General features: G+C 41.3%; 1 protein-coding gene across 2 annotated transcripts; it reads left to right on the top strand.

The window, feature by feature from the left end:
* Positions 1–2515: 2515 nt before the first annotated feature.
* On the top strand, positions 2516–10234 carry SLC25A29 (solute carrier family 25 member 29). Of its 2 annotated transcripts, XM_029964168.1 has the most exons (4): positions 2516–2560; positions 4604–4637; positions 7158–7241; positions 7866–10234. In XM_029964168.1, the coding sequence occupies exon 4, from the start codon at positions 7899–7901 to the stop codon at positions 8613–8615; it is 717 nt and encodes a 238-aa protein (XP_029820028.1). In that variant the 5' UTR covers positions 2516–2560; positions 4604–4637; positions 7158–7241; positions 7866–7898; the 3' UTR covers positions 8616–10234. The 2 variants fall into 2 exon arrangements, with proteins under 2 accessions (XP_029820028.1, XP_029820027.1); XM_029964167.1 differs by lacking the exon at positions 4604–4637 and having other exon boundaries at positions 2517–2560.
* The last annotated feature ends 6807 nt before the right edge of the window (positions 10235–17041 follow it).

The raw sequence follows: 17041 nt of genomic DNA, 5'->3' as shown, positions 1-17041 counted from the left end.
AGAATTTCTTTACTGAGTGGGTGACCAATCACGCACTGGAACTGATTGACCAGAGAGGGTGTGAGGTTTCCCTCACTGGAAATTTCCAAGAACTGTCTGGACACAATCCTGTGCCATGTGCTCTGGGATGACCTTGCCTGAGCAGGAAGGTTGGGCCAGATGACCCACTGTGGTTCCTTCCAGCCTGACCCATTTTGTGATTCTGTGAACAAGGTCTCCCCAAGAGCCTTCTCTTCTGAACAGCCCTGACTCTCTCATTCTTTCCCTCATAGCAGGGATGCTACAGGTATTTCATCCTTATTAGAAGGTGGTCCCCTCCAAAGTCCTCACAACATCAGTTCCACAGGATTTCCAATCACCGGTGACTCCCCAAACCACCCAAAACAACTCTGGCAATATTGATGCTCTGCAGGAAGGATGCTCTGTCCCCTCTACCCCCCAACCACCACCTCTGCAGCCTCCTAAATTTTTTCCAGCCTTTACTTCTGGTTAGTAAGGCAGCTGCTGCTGAAAAAGAAGTGACAGGTTGTAGGCTGGAGGGGAGGGAAGGGGTCAGAAATGCAGAAGGGGCGCGCAGCGCTGGACCGCCCCCATTCCCTGCAGCCGCAGCCGCATCCCCGTCCCGCCCTTTGCCGGAGCGGCCCCCGCCGCCACCAGTGGATGGGACGGCGGGGGGGAGTGTCCCCATCGCTCCCGGCCCCGTGGCTAGGGCCGCCCCTCTCGGGCGGGGGCGGACGAAGAAAGGCGGGCGGCGGGCGGGCGAGCAGAGCGCGGAGTGGCGGCGCGCACGGCTGCGACCCCGCGGACACCACCGCGCCGGCATGGCTCGGATTTCCTGGCGGGGTCGCGGCGGTGAGGTTGTGGCAACGGGGAGGGGGGCTGCAGGGAAAAAAAATTATGGGGAAGGGGGAAAAGAGATGAAAAAGGAAACGAAAGGAGAAGGAGGTGAAGAAAATAAAAATTAGCGCAAAAGGAAAAGGGGAGTATGGTGCGAAAAATAAAAAGGTGGCAAAGGGAGAAAAGGCGGAGAATGGGGGAAAAGAGAATTTTTTTCTTTAATGCGGAAGAAAGGGAGGCAGGTCGGAGGGGAGGGCTGGGCGCGGCGCTGTTATTTGGGAGCGGAGGATGGTGCCTGCGCGGGGCGATGAGGCGCGGCCTGGCCCCGCTGGCAGGTGGGGCCGAGGCCCACGTGGGAAAGGTCTTGGGGGACTTCCCCTGTGGATCCCCCTGTTGGTTCCCCCTGTGGCCGGGGGGGTGCGGGCCGTCCCTCCGCGACCGCAGCCGCAACACCGGGTGTTGCCCAAAAGGAACTCTGGAAGGAGCGGGGGTGGAAGAGGGCCTGGGGTGAGCGCAGGGGGCAGCGTTGACGGTCGGGAGCCCTGACCTGAACACACGGACAGCCGGGGAGCTTTAAGATGGAGAGGAGGAGAGAACGCGTGCGGCGCGTTCTGCGCTTCCCGGTGCTTCTGCCGCCGGCCTGCTGCCTGCTATTTTTAGCAGCTGTTAAATTATCTTCAGGAGATTTATTCTCGCTTCTTTTCGGGTATTCGAGCTTGTTATTCTTCTTGCCAACCCGGCGAAGAGATTTTTGGTTTTTAATTTCTTTTTTTCAGCCTCTCTCTGACTTCATCCTAGTGATCCTTGCCTTGCCGGGGATCCTGCGGGGTCAGTTGTACCAGTGGCCTTTCCATGCCGAACAGAGTGCACAGCGCTGTTTTTCTATCTTGGGCTATCTTGCCGCTGTGCTGGCCTTGAACAACCTGGACTGCACCATCCTGGGGTGGGCACTGTATTGCTGCCACATCTTCCTCGGGAGAGGGAGGGCAGCTATTTTTCTGCAAACGTGGGAAGGTGCATTGAAGCTCTGGTACTTCTCGCTGTTGTCAGTGGTCATTAAGGATTGCTGGGTCACAGAAACACAGAGCTAGAGGATTCATTGCTTCAGCCTGTGTGCAAAATACCTGTATTCAGATTGGTGTAACTAATAGGCCTGCATGTGACTTCTGTAAAGTCCTTTAATGCTAGAATAAAGCATTATGGTAATGCTTGGTCCTGCTGCAGGTGCTACTATCACATCTGGAAAGGCTGAGAGCAGGAATGTTCTGCCTTTAGAGAAGCTTACATGTTTTCTGTGCCTGCAAAGAGTGACATGTACCTGAAACATTGTGCTTCAGAGGAAACCTGCATTTTCTGCCTGCTGGACTTGCCTTGGGCTGAGGCCAGGAGTCACAGCTGCACATTCCGTATGATGTGGCATGCTCTGTAGTCACACCTCTGTAGTCTCAACCTCTGCCTGGGGCTCAGAAACTTGAAGAGAAGCATAAAGGCACCTAGTACTGGCCTGAAGGACTGAACTGTAGATTTCTTATCTTCTGACTTGATAGGATGCTCTTTACCTGGTCTGTCAACAATGCTGTGCACTCTCACCTCAGGCTGGTGGTCCTGCTTGTTTTATTGTAGCCCCAGATCCAGGAAGAAAACTCAGAGTAATAACCATGGCATTTGTTTTGTTTCAGGTGCTGCTGGAGTGCTGGTAGGACACCCCTTTGACACTGTTAAGGTGGGTTGATTATGAAACATTTTTGCCTTTAAGTAGAAAACTTAAAGTTTCTCCAAGGAGTGGGAGAGGAAAAAAATTCCCCAGACACTGTAGGAGCATAAATCTGTGTGGGAAAGCTTGGAACAAGCCTCCACAACCTGTTTATAGATTTTTCAATCTACAGCTCCTCAGAAATGAAAACCCAGTAACATGACAAACCTTGACCTAAACTGCAAGTTCATCAGTGCAGTAACAATATTGTATTTGGAAATGCAATCTTCCATTTAACCAAATTTTGTTCTAAGCTTGCTTCTCTGCAGCTGATCAACACTAACTGCTAGAACTGCCTCTCCCTGCATTTGGAACTCAAACATACTTTGATATTAGGTTGAAAGATTGTATTTTGTTGTCCCCTCAAGCTCTGCTACTTACTCCTTAATTTGTAGCACTAGCCAAAGGGTGTAAGTGAATAAAAATCCAAGTATGAAGCTTGTCTGGGGGCTTTTTCCTCCAAGTATTATTTTTATAACTTTCCAAGTTCAAATTGATTTTATGATGATCTGTTAATTGTGTGTGTTACACATACTTCAGCTACTTCAAATATAAGATTTGAGATCTTCTGAAGGGTCCTCCAACTAGGGCTCCCAGGAGTGCAAACCCATCCTTCAGAATGGAAGGACAATTTAAGTCACCGTTTATCAGCCTTGTCCAAATTCCCCTGCTGGAAGAATAGAAGAAGGGATATCAATATATTACCTGCTAAATTAATATACCCGATCACTTAACTTCAGCAGACAGCCTGTTGTGCACTATACCTATATTTGGAATACCTTTGCCCTGCTGAATTTAGATACGCAAAGGTCGTGGGCTGATGAAAGCCATCACCGTGTTCTGTATCCTAGCACATGGTTAATTCAATACAGAATTCCCGAGCTAGTGGTCATTACTTCTCTTTGCAAGCTTGCAGTGCAAGCTGCTCAAATAGTAAAGTCTGTCTTTTTGTCATTCAGAACATGGTAAATTTGACTGTTAAGTAATTCAGTTGAATTCTAGTATATATTTTCAGGAATGGCATTATCCAGACTTGCACAATTTTTCTTATGATGGCACAGGGCCAGCTGTCTTTTTCTGTCCCCCCCAACCTGCCAAGTTTCACGTACTTAACTGAAGGTGATGGGTCATTTCACTGAATCCTGCAAAACTGCACAAATTCTATGCTCAAATTAAAGTTAATTATGTGTAGGGTTTTGGGGGGTTTTTTGTGGGTTATTTTTTTTTGTTTTGTTTTTGGTTTTTTGAAGTGGAACAGCTTCTACTACACGAAACTAAACATTTAACTGTCTGCAGAAATTGTGGCTCCCATGCTAGTTTCAGCAGATGTATTATTGCAAAATAGATGTACTGGCTTTGAAAAAAGCATCTTGCTTTACAATAGAGCAAATAGTTTGTTTCTGGATGACTCTCCATGTTTTCTGAAATCTAGTGTGGTACATGATATTTTCATATCCATTTGAAGGTATTATAAGCAATCTATTTTTTGTTAGAGCAAATACTAATATTTGTGTTATTAGCTGGCACGGTCATCACTGTCTGTGGGAAAACTAACCAGCCTTTAAAGGAAAAAACAAGCAAACAAAACATTGCATAACTTGTGTATGTATATGTGTTAAATATTAACTCTTGTTGTAGTTCTGCAGTGTTTAAAGGGCTAGCTGGTAGTCAGCTTAGACTGTGCATTTTTAATATAACTGAACAATGGGAAAGCTGCTTAGATAAGCCAGAATTTTACTTCTGTCTTGGCATTTAAGCTCTTTTTTGGTTTTTTTTTTGGCTGGTGCTCATGTTTCACAGAGCGGGGAGGGGGATGGTGGGACACACAGGGAGAAAATTAAGCCGGTGAAGTCACCCTGCAAAACCTGCAACTGAGCTGATCTCAGAACTGGCAAATTGCTTTTCCCTGGTTTGTTGATGTAATGTATAAAATTGCTTTTTTGCTTTTAACTGCCTTTACTTTCTGAGCTAGGGGCTGTCTTCATTAACAGCAAAAGTGTTACTTTGTTGTAGATGACAGATAAGCCTCATCACGGAGAGTTACCTAGTAAGTATAGCCCAGGTGAACACTTCTGTTTCTCTCAGTCTTAATTTATTCCCAAATGTATTAGTTCAAGTAAAGACCTGAAAGACTTACAAAGCTTTTTCCCTTTTTGGTTTTAAACTGATGTGTCCCTCTTCTACAGCTATGGCATGGAGGGAGCGGGGTTTGAATATCCTTTTTTTTTTTTTTTTTGATGTAGTTTTATTCTGAACCCTCTTTCTGCTATGCGTTTCTGGCTGTATAAAGTTCCACACACAGTGCCTCTAAAACTGAATCTCAGGCACACTGTTACTGAGGTCTTACCCACTACATATCTTTGGAGGATGTTTTCATTGCTAAAACACTTCTAAAGTCACCTATTTCCCGCATTATTAAATGCTTGGACTGTTTGGGGGATGTAGTGGTTTGGGGTTTTTTTTGTTTAGTCTTCAGTACCTTTATGCAAGTCTTAAGTAATGTGAAATTAATGTGTGTTATTATTCAACCTAAAACCTTAGAAGGGAGTAAGAATATAGGCCAATGAATGGAATAGCAGGCTAAACTTTGCACGATTCATTCTTCCTGTAGTTGTAGACACTACAGAGCTTGTTGAATATGGCATTAATATGCATGAAATAAAGTTTATGTGCACTCACTGCCTTAGTAGCTTGCTAATGAGGGTACCTCGATGTGACCAGCACTGTTCTCAAGAGAAAGAGACATTTTTCATTCTTAGACCTGGAGAGTCAGTACTCTCTAAATATTTCATCCTACAACAGGGCTTAATCTGTTACTATTTCACAAATTATTTGGGCAAAAGTGGGAGCTATTTGCCACTAGGAAATTCAACCCATATATAGAATATGACTAATTCTAAACTACTAAACACAAGTGTGTAGAAAAGATGAAGTAAGAAGGTTTCTAAGCTGCAAATCTCCCCGAGCATATCCATGTGGAAGTCCACTAACTTCACAGATGGGGTTTGAAACAATAGTAGTAAATTATAAATGGAGTAAAACCTTCATTTGTGCAATTGTGACAGCTTGTTAAGATTTATGACTTTGTTTGTGAACCTGCTTCTTTAACAGTTTTGACAATCTGCCCATCCCCCAGACGTCCCTTTAAATAACAAAGGATTTATTTTCTTTGAATCCTACCATAAGACTGCTTTTAACCCTAAGATGTTGTAAGACCTGCAAGGATCTCAGCCTCCCAGTATGCTAGCATACACTCATGTGTATACTAAAAAGATACTGAAAACTAATGTTTTGATTTACAAAGCATAAAATATGGGTAAGAATATTTTAAAAAAAATAATTTATTTTTCCTTCCAAGAAAGCTAACATGAATACAGCATTCTGAAAAACCACCTCCACAATCCTTTTCTAGACTCACATCTTACAGGTCTTTCATTGTTTTGGTGGTGGTTTTCATTACCTTAGGCAAAAACAGATAAAAAGATCTTAAGTTCAGGAATGTTTCACACAGATACGATAATCTTATTTTTTTGCTCAGAATAACAGTCTTGAAGGTTTTTGCCCTGGAGTTGCAGCAGCATTAAATGGTTGATAAGCATCTTTCCTGAAGAACATTGCAGCCCTCCACGCTGGAGATCAAAGACAGATTTATAACTTTATCAATGCAGTGAAACCAATTTATTGAGTTTATTGCAGTGTAGGGCTTTGCATAAGCTAAGTACAATTGGCACTTTTTAAACCATACTGAGGGCAAATTACCATGAAAAAACAGAATTGGACTTTTCCATTAAAGGTTTAAAAACATCCAGAAAAGGGCCTGTCTCCTAAGACCACCAGTTACAGCAGCATCTATCTGTCCAGTAGAATGTACTATTTCAGCTTTGGAAAAGTTAACTGATTACTAGCATTAAAGGTTTGAAACAGCCACGCCCTCATCAATTGCTTGTATTCAGCAGGTTTAAAAAAAAAAACAGACTAAAATTTAAAAGGACTAGTGGCTTTTTATTCCTTCTCTTATGCAAAGACAAACATCTTAAGAGTCACTGCCCAACTACCCTCTGAATAAAAAAAAAATTAGATCTCAATGAATGGCCCAAATCTGGTAACCAGATACACCATGGGTGTTGTTGAAAGTTTCCATTCTTTTAAAACTGTCCTTATTTCACAATTGACTTGCAAATAATTTTTTTTATAAAATTCTATCAGGTTTGTATGGATATTCCTTAGTGTGAACAGAATTATTCCTGGCAGCTACAGAAAGTCCCTATTGTAGCCCGTACTGGAAAACTTCTGTTTGAAATTCTAGATAACAATGCACCTTTCCACATACTGGTTTTCTGATATTCACAAGAAGTTAATAATCCTCTTACTTTAATGTTTTCACCCCCCAAATTAATTCAAAACACTTACACAAGATTTTGAAATGATTTTGCCACATATCTAGTGTCCAGCCCGTGTTTTTGCATATCCATTGCAATAGCAAATTTCCACATAGGTACAAGACACTAGTTTACCCACTAGGCTGCTCCTGATGTACAAATCAGTATCTCACACAACTTTTTTTTAGGTTCGTCTACAAGTTCAAAATGTAGAGAAGCCTCTCTACCGTGGGACTTTCCATTGCTTTCAGTCCATCATAAAGCAAGAATCTGTAAGTTTTGCATATTTTTTTATCTTTGTATATTTTGACTCAAAAGGGTGGGAAAGCTGTTAAAAAAAAACAAAACAAAACTACAGATGTTGAAGATCAAGAGATAAAGCATACTCTGAACCTCACCTAGGGCAGATATTGTAATCAGAAGTTTGCCAGAAACTTTGTGAAGAGTATTACTAAGTTGGTATTTCGAAGTTAATTTTTTAAATAAAATAATAAGTTATTTAAATAACTAATTTTCTGAGAACCCAAGCAATCAGAGAAATGAGTGAAGAGATTAGTGAGGTGTTGCTGAAGCTTTAAGACCTCAGCTAAAAGGGTGGCTTCAGGCTTTAAGATACTTTAAAAAAAAAAGTATAAAATTTGCCAGAAAACTTTTCTCTTGAGGGACTAAGATTATTTTATGGGTATGTTCAACTGTATATTTGTACTGCTGAGTTGTTTAGTTGTTTGTGTCCTAGGCAGAGATGAAATTTCTATTACTAAGCAAGGTGGTTCTGATCTTCTGACCACTGCTAGAAAGTTAGGGCACAATGGAGAGCCAGAAAGGCCACCTTCTGCAGTTTCAGAAGGTTATCAACACCACTGTTAAAAAGCATTTTTCCTTCCTTTTTCCATCAGGCTTTTGGACTCTATAAAGGTATTGGGTCACCAATGATGGGACTTACATTCATTAACGCGCTCGTGTTCGGTGTACAAGGAAACACACTTCGTGCTCTTGGAAAAGACACTCCATTAAACCAGTTCCTTGCAGGGTCAGCAGCAGGGGCTATCCAGTGCATCATCTGCTGTCCCATGGAGTTGGCAAAGACAAGAATGCAGCTTCAAGGAACAGGAGAATACAAACAGAAAACAAAGAACTACAAAAACTCTCTGGATTGTTTGATCAAAATCTACCAGAAGGAGGGGCTGAGGGGAATCAACAGGGGCATGGTCTCAACATTCATAAGAGAAACTCCAAGCTTTGGCTTTTACTTCCTGACCTATGACTGCATGACTAGGTATTTAGGCTGTGAAGCTGAAGACAGTTACGTTATTCCCAAACTGCTGTTTTCTGGAGGAATGTCAGGAATTGTGTCCTGGCTCTCAACCTATCCCATGGATGTGATCAAATCCCGACTTCAGGCCGATGGGGTCGGAGGCGTTACCCAATACAAGGGCATTATGGACTGTGTCAGAAAGAGTTACCATGAAGAAGGCTGGAGGGTGTTCACGAGAGGTCTCACTTCCACGCTGCTCCGTGCTTTTCCTGTCAATGCAGCTACCTTTGCTACTGTCACTGTGTTCCTAATGTACATGAGGTCAGACGGCAACATTCCTGAATGTGAACCAGATCTAGTAATCCATCAGCCTTCCAATTTGCAAACTTAATCTGTTTGTTCTCCTCATCCAAAGCCCAGCTGGTTGGGTTTTGTTGAACATGAACATTTGACCTGCACAAGTAGTGTAGATGGTAGATGTATGCTATCTGTATAAAGAATTCCTAAATGTCAAATTAGGATTTCATCTCACTACTTGTATAAACAGCATCTTGCCTTATTCAGGACTCCATATCTAGTAGTATTCAAGTCAGACGGGGACCTGCCTTTAGAAAGTTATTGTTGTGGCTCCAGAAGAGGATCTGGAGAATGCCATAGTACCAGAAATTGTTTTCTTCCACTCATGCTCTGAATGAATGAGTTGAGTTGAATGCAGAAATTTTGTCATGAAAGAAATACTCATTTTGTTTGTGACAGGAGTTAAGTACACTTAAGATAAAGTAGGGGGAATAAATTAAATGTTGGAGGCATTTTGCAGGTAACCCTGAACTGTTTAAGACATGGACTAGCATTCAGCTAGTCATGTTTTACTTATCCTCTGCTTTTATACGTCAGTGGTTTTAATAGCAACTTTGTTCATACTGATTTGCAAAAAAAAAAAAAAAGAAAAAGAGAGAAAATATTTGTATTTAAGCTACTCCCTTACCTTTCAGCTTTGAATAAATATCTTAAGCACAAAGTTAGCATCTGCACTCAAATGCACTTGTTCCTTTAAATCTCAAGGCTTGTAAGGATTTAGGGAAATTCAAATCTAGTAAGATTGATGTTGTTTGCCTTCACCTCATTTCTCCTTTGGTGGGTGCATGGACTGTATTAAGTTAGTTCAGCCCACGTAGACTTTGTTCTCCAAAGTTAATGCAACTTTGCACCACTTCTCCCAACGTGCCCCATAGCAGCCAGTGATGTACAGATGTCAAAGTCCTGCTTGTGGTATTGCACAAAATGTTTGCGGGTGCAATGTTAGCTTAGCAGCTCCAAGTACCATAGAAATACATATTTAGAACTAGAGGTTTCATATCTTTTCAGAAAATAGAGGTGTAAGTGTCTGAAATGGTTGCTGTTCAATACACTTGCATTATGAATTGAAACAATACTGATTTTTATGTATTTAGTTACAGTGCTACTGGAAAGAAGACTGGAAAGGGTTTTGGAGAATTTTCTTGTTACATTAATCTGCTGTGATTATTTTTTTTTAGCAGTCTGCTCAAGAAAGATTGTATTAGTCAAAGAGCTATAAACAGTTATTTAAGATTTGAAAAAAACCCTACACATATTTGGCACAAATAGCCAGAAGGAAGGAGTGCATGTGTGTGAGCAATGTTTTAAAAAATATCAAAGTAGTTCAGTAAGTACAACTTGTTACACTTTTGGTTGGGACAAGTGCAATATGTGTTTAATTTATATGAATTTTCTAAAGAAACCTTATGTCATAGCGTTTTGCACTGTAACAAAATATGCTGGAGAAACCTGTAAAACTGGTATGTCTCTTTATACCTTGGAGGTATGATGGATGTTCTAGTGCCTACTTGCACTGAGATTCAAATTGAATGTTAAATCTATCTACTAAGCTGCATATGCACAACAACTCACAGTAAAGACCATTTACACCTTTGTACAGTAGACTGTAATTATTGTATATAAAATTGAAGAAATAAATTTTTTTAAAATTTTTACTTTGGTTCTCAGGGTTTTTTTATGTTTTACTCAGATGCTTCTCTGTGTCAAATAGAGCTTGCAAGAGGGTGGGGTTTCTGCTTTTTCCCAGTAGAAACTTGTTCCCATCTGCCTTCCATACACTACCAGGAAGGGCAGAGTCAATCAGTTCACCAGAGCAAAGAAAGGAAACTGCCTGGCCTCACTTCTTCAAACTGACCTTTCTGCTGCTAAGACAACAGTCCTGCTTTTAAAGCCAAAGATCTGATGCTATGCTTAAACCCTTCATATTCTGCAGTTCTTTGATTTCAGCAGTGCTGATCAGCACCAACTGCTGAAGACAAGTCTTGGGTCTCTGAGGAGTCACGTAGAATCAAGAACTGTTCATATCTGACAAGAAGAATACTTGGCTCTGTAATGCACAGTTTAGCAAAAAGTTTTGTAGGTTGTAGCTTTTTGTTTTTAGACAGTGCAACTAGCCCAGAAAGACCATCAGTATTTCAAATAAAAAGCCACCCAGGAAAAGCGGGATGATGATGACCTATGAAAAAGACCTCTCCTTGCTGATCATAGAATGGTTTGGGTTGAGACCTTAAAGACCATCTAGTTCCAACCCCTTTGCCATGGGTAAGGACACCTTCCCCTACACCAGGTTGGTCAAAGCGCCACTCAATTTGTCCTTGAACACTTCTAGGGATAGGGCAGCCGCAACTTCTCCGGGAAACCTGTGCCAGTGCCTCACCACCCTCACAGTCAAGAATTTCTTCCTGATATCTAATCTGAACCTACCCTTTTTCAGTTTTAAACTGTAATCCCTCATCACTCCATGGCCTTGCAAAAAGTCCCTCTCCAGATTTACAGTAGGCCCCTTTTAGGTAGTGGAAGGTCCTCTAAGGTCTCCCCAGTCTTCTCTGCTCCAGGGTGAACAGCTCCAATTCTCTCAGCCTGTCTTCATAGGACAGGTGCTCCAACCCCCCTGAGCATCTTTGTGGCCTTCTCTGAACTCACTCCAGCCTCACTGTTGAGACGTTATTTCAAGTCCTGCTTCTGCTACTTCATCTTCTTGTGACCGACACAAACCCTGTCAAGCATCAGTTTACCAGATCAGAAAAGGAAAGGCCAACACCTCTGCAGCTGACCGTGACCAGGGTCAGTTCTAGTCAAGTACTTTTTGTTCTCTCCGCAGGAACAACAACACTGAACTATGGAACAGACACAAATACCTGAAGTAAGCAAACAGTGTATCCCTAAAAGACTAATATTATTAAAACAGAAAAGGGCTATACAACATTTTATTTGTAGTGTTTACTAAAGCATTCTCTCCAGAATTTCATCCATCTGGAACTTAAGATATAATCAGTAGCAGACACTGGATGTTACTCAACAAGCATGAGAGGAGGGTAAAGCCAGCTTTCAGCCTAGTCTGATGTCACTTGCTTGGAATCTGTGCAGCTCCTAACTCTTAAATCAAGCTAGACAATAGTCTCAGCCTTTTTAAATATGATACAGTTCCTTCCTGTTAGATTTTTGAGATGTCAGACAATTCAAACAGAACTATGTCCTGCCTCTTCAGATACTTCTTCCCACAGCATCGTCAAGCATCATGATCCTAGCCAGTAGATGCTCTATTAATTCCCCAACATTTGAAGGGACTAAGAAGGTAAAACTCACTGAAAGTAAAACCCACTATCAAGAGCTCTACTCTTTCTTAAACTGGATGGGTCATGACACTGTTACAAGTTACAGCCACAAACATGCTCAATTAGGACAAGAGGGGAAAAAACCACCCAGGCATGGTACTTCTTACAGAAGTTACTGTAGTAGAACTAGCAGTGTGAAATTCAGTTCATCATGCCTGCAACTGTAACACAACTGTATTTTTTTTGTCCCCTCTTTATCTTTCTCTGCATATATGCAGTGATAGGACAAGGGGTAATGGCTTTGAGCTGCGAGTTGGTTTAGATAAGGTATTAGGAAAAAATTCTGTACTATAAGGCTCTGGAAGAGGTTGCCCAGAGAAGCAGATGTCCCATCCCTGGAAGTGTTTGAGGTCAGGCTGGATGGAGCTCTGAGCAACCTGGTCTAGTGGAAGGTGCCCCTGACCATGGCAGAGTGGCTGGAATTAGATGATCTTTGCGTTGGCTCTATCCAACCCAAGCCATTCTAGGATTCTATGATACAGCTCTTTATACAGTTTACATGAAAAAATAGCAAGACATTCAAGGGATGAAAACCTGTCCATTACAGCTGCAGTATAGGTAGCACACTGGGAAAGTGGCTAAGACACAAATGTAAAAAATTGATCTTGCAAAGAAGAAATGTGCTTGTTCTTTAAAATTAAATATATTTATTATGATGCTGGAAAACAGGTATTAACAACTGCTGTTAGCCAGACCTTTAATCTGTGGACAGCTAAAGAACAATTTAAAGCCCAAAAGTGTGCCAAACACCATTGGATTAGCAGAATGTGCAATTAAAAAAAAACAGGCAGAGAAAATAGAAGCTTACCCAAGGCAACATGCCCTACCCAACACCACAGCCATGGAAACAGATGAAGGATCTGAGGGACTCTATGACTCTGGGAGGCACAACAAGAGAGCAGGGAAGCAGAGAACTTGCTGGGCCAAACCTAGTGGAGATAGGCTTTGAAATCAAGAGGAAGCAAACTGTTCCTTTCAATGTTCAGGAATTTATGCATATCCATGGGCAGCAGGGGAGCAAAGCAGAGCCATTTTTATCTTCCCAGTGCAACTATTTTGCAATTTTTATATTAGTGTTGTCCTCACTAATTGCAAAACTGGTTATTGCTAACAGAAAAAAAAGGTGACATAATATGCACAATAATACATATGATATACAGTAAAAGCTTTTCTACTTATAGTTTACTAGCAGTTTTAATTGATTTGACCTAGAAAGTGATTTAAAGCTATACTGGTTCATCAATAAATAAAGTGAGAGCAAGGCAAGGTCTGCAGTGAAAACTAATACCCTACAGATTGATATAAATTGAAGAAAGGCAAGTTCTGATGTTCACAAAATGGTCCTTCAGTCTATAAAACCTAACAACTAACACAGTCAAATTGCTTCTTTGTATCATTCACACTTCATTACGATTGCTTTTTCACATTGAAACACTGTGTGTTTTTTACTAACAGTAAAATAGACATGTACCATTTTAGCCGTAATTATGTCTCAATTGATAAAATACTTCGCAATGAAGCCTGACCTCATGGTCTGCACCGTTTGGTAAATATATCAAAACAGAAAGAAGTATTGCTAGAGCAATTTGAGTTGGCCAAATTAATGCTGGTATGAAATGAGTATTCCTTTTCTAGGACCTGATCTAGTTCTCTTAAGCAGAGATTTATTGTAGATCAGGAGTACTTAAGTGTTGCAATCAACCAGGCCATACACATTATTCCTTGTGCACTGAGGTATTTTCACTTAAGGAAAAATCTCTAACAGGCGTTTTCACTTAAGGAAGAGTCTGTAACAGGCACTTTTCAAACAGCCCAGTAATAAAGCTGAAGCTTTTTAACTGCAATTAAAGAAGGTAAATATAAAAGTAACTTCTACCCTTAATTTAATCAAGGCAGATACCTGCTTCCCTGCCAGTTCATAACTCAAGAGACTGTGCACATTTTTATTTCTCCCTCTAGAAAACTCTAGATGAAATCCCTTACCCCTAACCTATGCAAGAAAAAAGAATAAAAATCAATCAACCAACCACACAAGAGGTAAACCTGAAGACCTGACATTATTCCTTATGATCTGTTTCCAAAACATGAAACATTTGTATGCCCTTTGAAGCTATAGGAGTCATTGGATTCATATAAATCCATTGGAGGTTCAGTCAATTTTATTGAAAACTGAAGGATTCTAAACCAAAAAGCCAAATCTTCTGTTTTGCTGAGAAAAAATAAATGGGTTGAAAAATAAGTCAAAACAGAAGTTGCACGATGCCTCACACGTGAGGCAGTCAAAACCTTTGCAAGCCAAAATGGCAGCTGGCAACACTTAGTGAGGTCCTTCACAAGCATCTTGCAGCTGTGAAGGACACCTGACTTTATCAGCCCTTAAATCAAAACACTAACCAACAAGGCAGTTTTCCACAGATTTGTCTTGCAACCAATTGCTGATATGAACTTTAGCTGAAGCACATTAGGATGTGATTTCTTGTGTATGGATTTTCCACTATGTAACAAGGAGTACATCTTATGCCTCAGTCTTTATAAGCTCTGTGATTTATCTCAAAACTACTCCTGTTATTCACAGCATTCTTCTGAAATACACTTTTTCTGTGGGCCTGCTCCAGAAGAGAAACAGCTTATTTGAGATCTTTGATTCCCTAAAGAGCAGCAACGCAAGACTCCAGTGCAACATCTGTCCTGTTCTACAGTCTCTGCAATGCTCTTGCAGCAACAGACTGAAGCAAAGGCCCCAACTGCCTTGGGAGAGCTTGGACTTTCCAGGAAGCCACTGTTGGAGAGAAGCAGTGGTGTTTTACAGGTCTATCAGCTAACCAAAATAGCCACTCACGGCTGAAAGCACATTCATTAACACCACGTGACATTAGGTTTCCACATTTCTCTCTAAAGATATTTAGTATTAATATTTGATGTATGCATGCATATATGACCCCAAAACTCGACAGTTTTTATTTACAGTCTTTATTTCCATTGCCTTGCTGGTGCTTTTTTGATGAATGCACAAGTACACCCGGGACTCTCAGAAATCAGCTCAGAATTGTACTCCTTATTCTTCTGCACTGGTGTGTGGGAAATCTGCTCTTTGACACTGGCATGCTCCAAGTCTGTCAGGGTCCACTGAACACCCCAGGACACCCTACACACACTTGACCTCACAGGGGCACCCCGACACTGCCATTCTGCCTGCTGGTCACGCTGTGCAAACAGGTAATTCACTGCCATCTCCTGGCAAACTGCGACTAGGGAGTTTCTGCCCAGACTGAGAGAAAGCACTGACACAGATGTCACCCAGTATCAGCCCGATCAAAGAGAAATCACACTTAAACCTGCAACAACACTTCATAAGTGGTGGCAAGAGAAGCACACAGAAGTTCTGCAAGGGACACCACTGCCTCTCTGTCCCTTTCTCTCCCTCCCTAAACCAATACTGGACAGAACTTCAGGCTTGCTCCTGAAGAGAGCTTCCAGCATTCACAGGAACCTGGTGAGAACAGCAGCTCACAAGAGGGTTATCACATCCACACCTTAACACGCAATAGAAGGCATGGTACCCAACCAGTACTCAATCTTAGAGTTTTCTGTTAGAAAAAAGTAACAGAGGATTTGGAAAACCCTGAAATTGAAGTTGTCTAAAACCCAGTTGCTGCTATAAGTGATCTTATCCATTTACCTAGAGCAAAACTGTTTCTCTGTTACTTCAGGGGAAGCCAGGACCTGAAAAGTTCACATTAACTCTTACACAGAATCTGATGTGCTTGCTGCAGAAGGAAATTCTACTCTCCAGACTATTTCCAGAGAGAAAGACTGGAAAAATTCTAAGCAAAACTGCCTTAATAATATAGGATGATTGAGAATACACATAAACTTACTTAAGTTGGTTTATTTTAGGCAAAAAGAATGAAACTGAGAAAAGGACCACTGATTAAATTACAGAATTAAGCCAGTAGTCATCCAGTTGGCATTTAAGCACTGCTGTAAAGCCATCTTCACACTAGACTAATTCATATGATCAAATGGAATACTCAATCTCATTACACAAGCACATATATTCCTGCTCCATTTTGCTTCTGCCTTTATGGAACACTGCAGATGTTTCTGCTCCACATGTTCAACAGAAAGGTCACATACCCTCTGGCCCTACTCCATTCTTCTCCACTCTCCCATTCTTTTGCCCTGGGACTTTTTCCAAGTGCTACTTTTTAACTATTCCATTTACACAGCCATGAAAAAGCATATGGATCTGAAGTCCAACTCTTATTTTTATTCCTGCCTGCAAAATTCACATCCAAAATTCAGTTCTGAAATCCACCCTAGGTTCTTCTCAACAGCTTTAAGCACTACAGGAACATTAGTGCAGTAAAGCTCAGTGCTGACACAAACAGTGCTTACTTCCCTCCTCCGGCCACTGTAACACAGCAGACTTTAGAAGGGTGCTGCACAGATGAAAAACTTGTTATTCTAAAGTGCCAAAATTATAGATGATACATTATAGACACACATTATACATCAACTAATGTCGGTAACAGCTGCTACTTGACTGATTAGACTTCCTAGACCAACTTGTCTAGCAGCCCCAACAAAAACACCAAATTTTCTCAATTTCTTCAAGGCATTAAGGAAACATTTTGAAGAATGCTATTCAGCACATACTGTCCTCGAATTTCTCCATTTTAACTGAGTAGAAAGTCTAATCAAACTGTTTTTCCAAGGCACGCACTGACAAAGTATTCTGTGAGTGCCTTGGGACAGGTGATGACCAAGTGGAAACACCTGTTTACCAGCACTGCCATGCCTCTCCATCTTGCACTTTGAAGGGATTAGCTTTCTTCAGACATCTTAAAGCCTCAATAATTTTGCCATTTCTGCTGAATATTGCTACTTTTGCTTTTTACCTACTACGGAATTAGTGGAGGGAAAGGATCTCCACTTGCCTTTAAAACTATACTACTGCTGACAAGCTACAATGTTAAAATGTGTTTAGCATTTGGCTTTGTTGATTGGCAATTTGCAGCCACAAAGGGGAAGAAAAGGAAGTCAAAATGCTCTACCTCAATTCAACAGCGAACCTCTTCAAACAGAAGATAACTAAAATTAAGTGCAAGTTCAGCTGAGGCCC

The sequence above is a fragment of the Manacus vitellinus genome, unplaced genomic scaffold (assembly GCF_001715985.3).
Source record: "Manacus vitellinus isolate BGI_N305 unplaced genomic scaffold, ASM171598v3 scaffold_6_pilon, whole genome shotgun sequence".
In the NCBI taxonomy this organism is placed as follows: Eukaryota; Metazoa; Chordata; class Aves; order Passeriformes; family Pipridae; genus Manacus; species Manacus vitellinus.
Note: the sequence above shows the minus strand (reverse complement) of the source record. Positions and strands in the feature narration are given on the sequence as shown.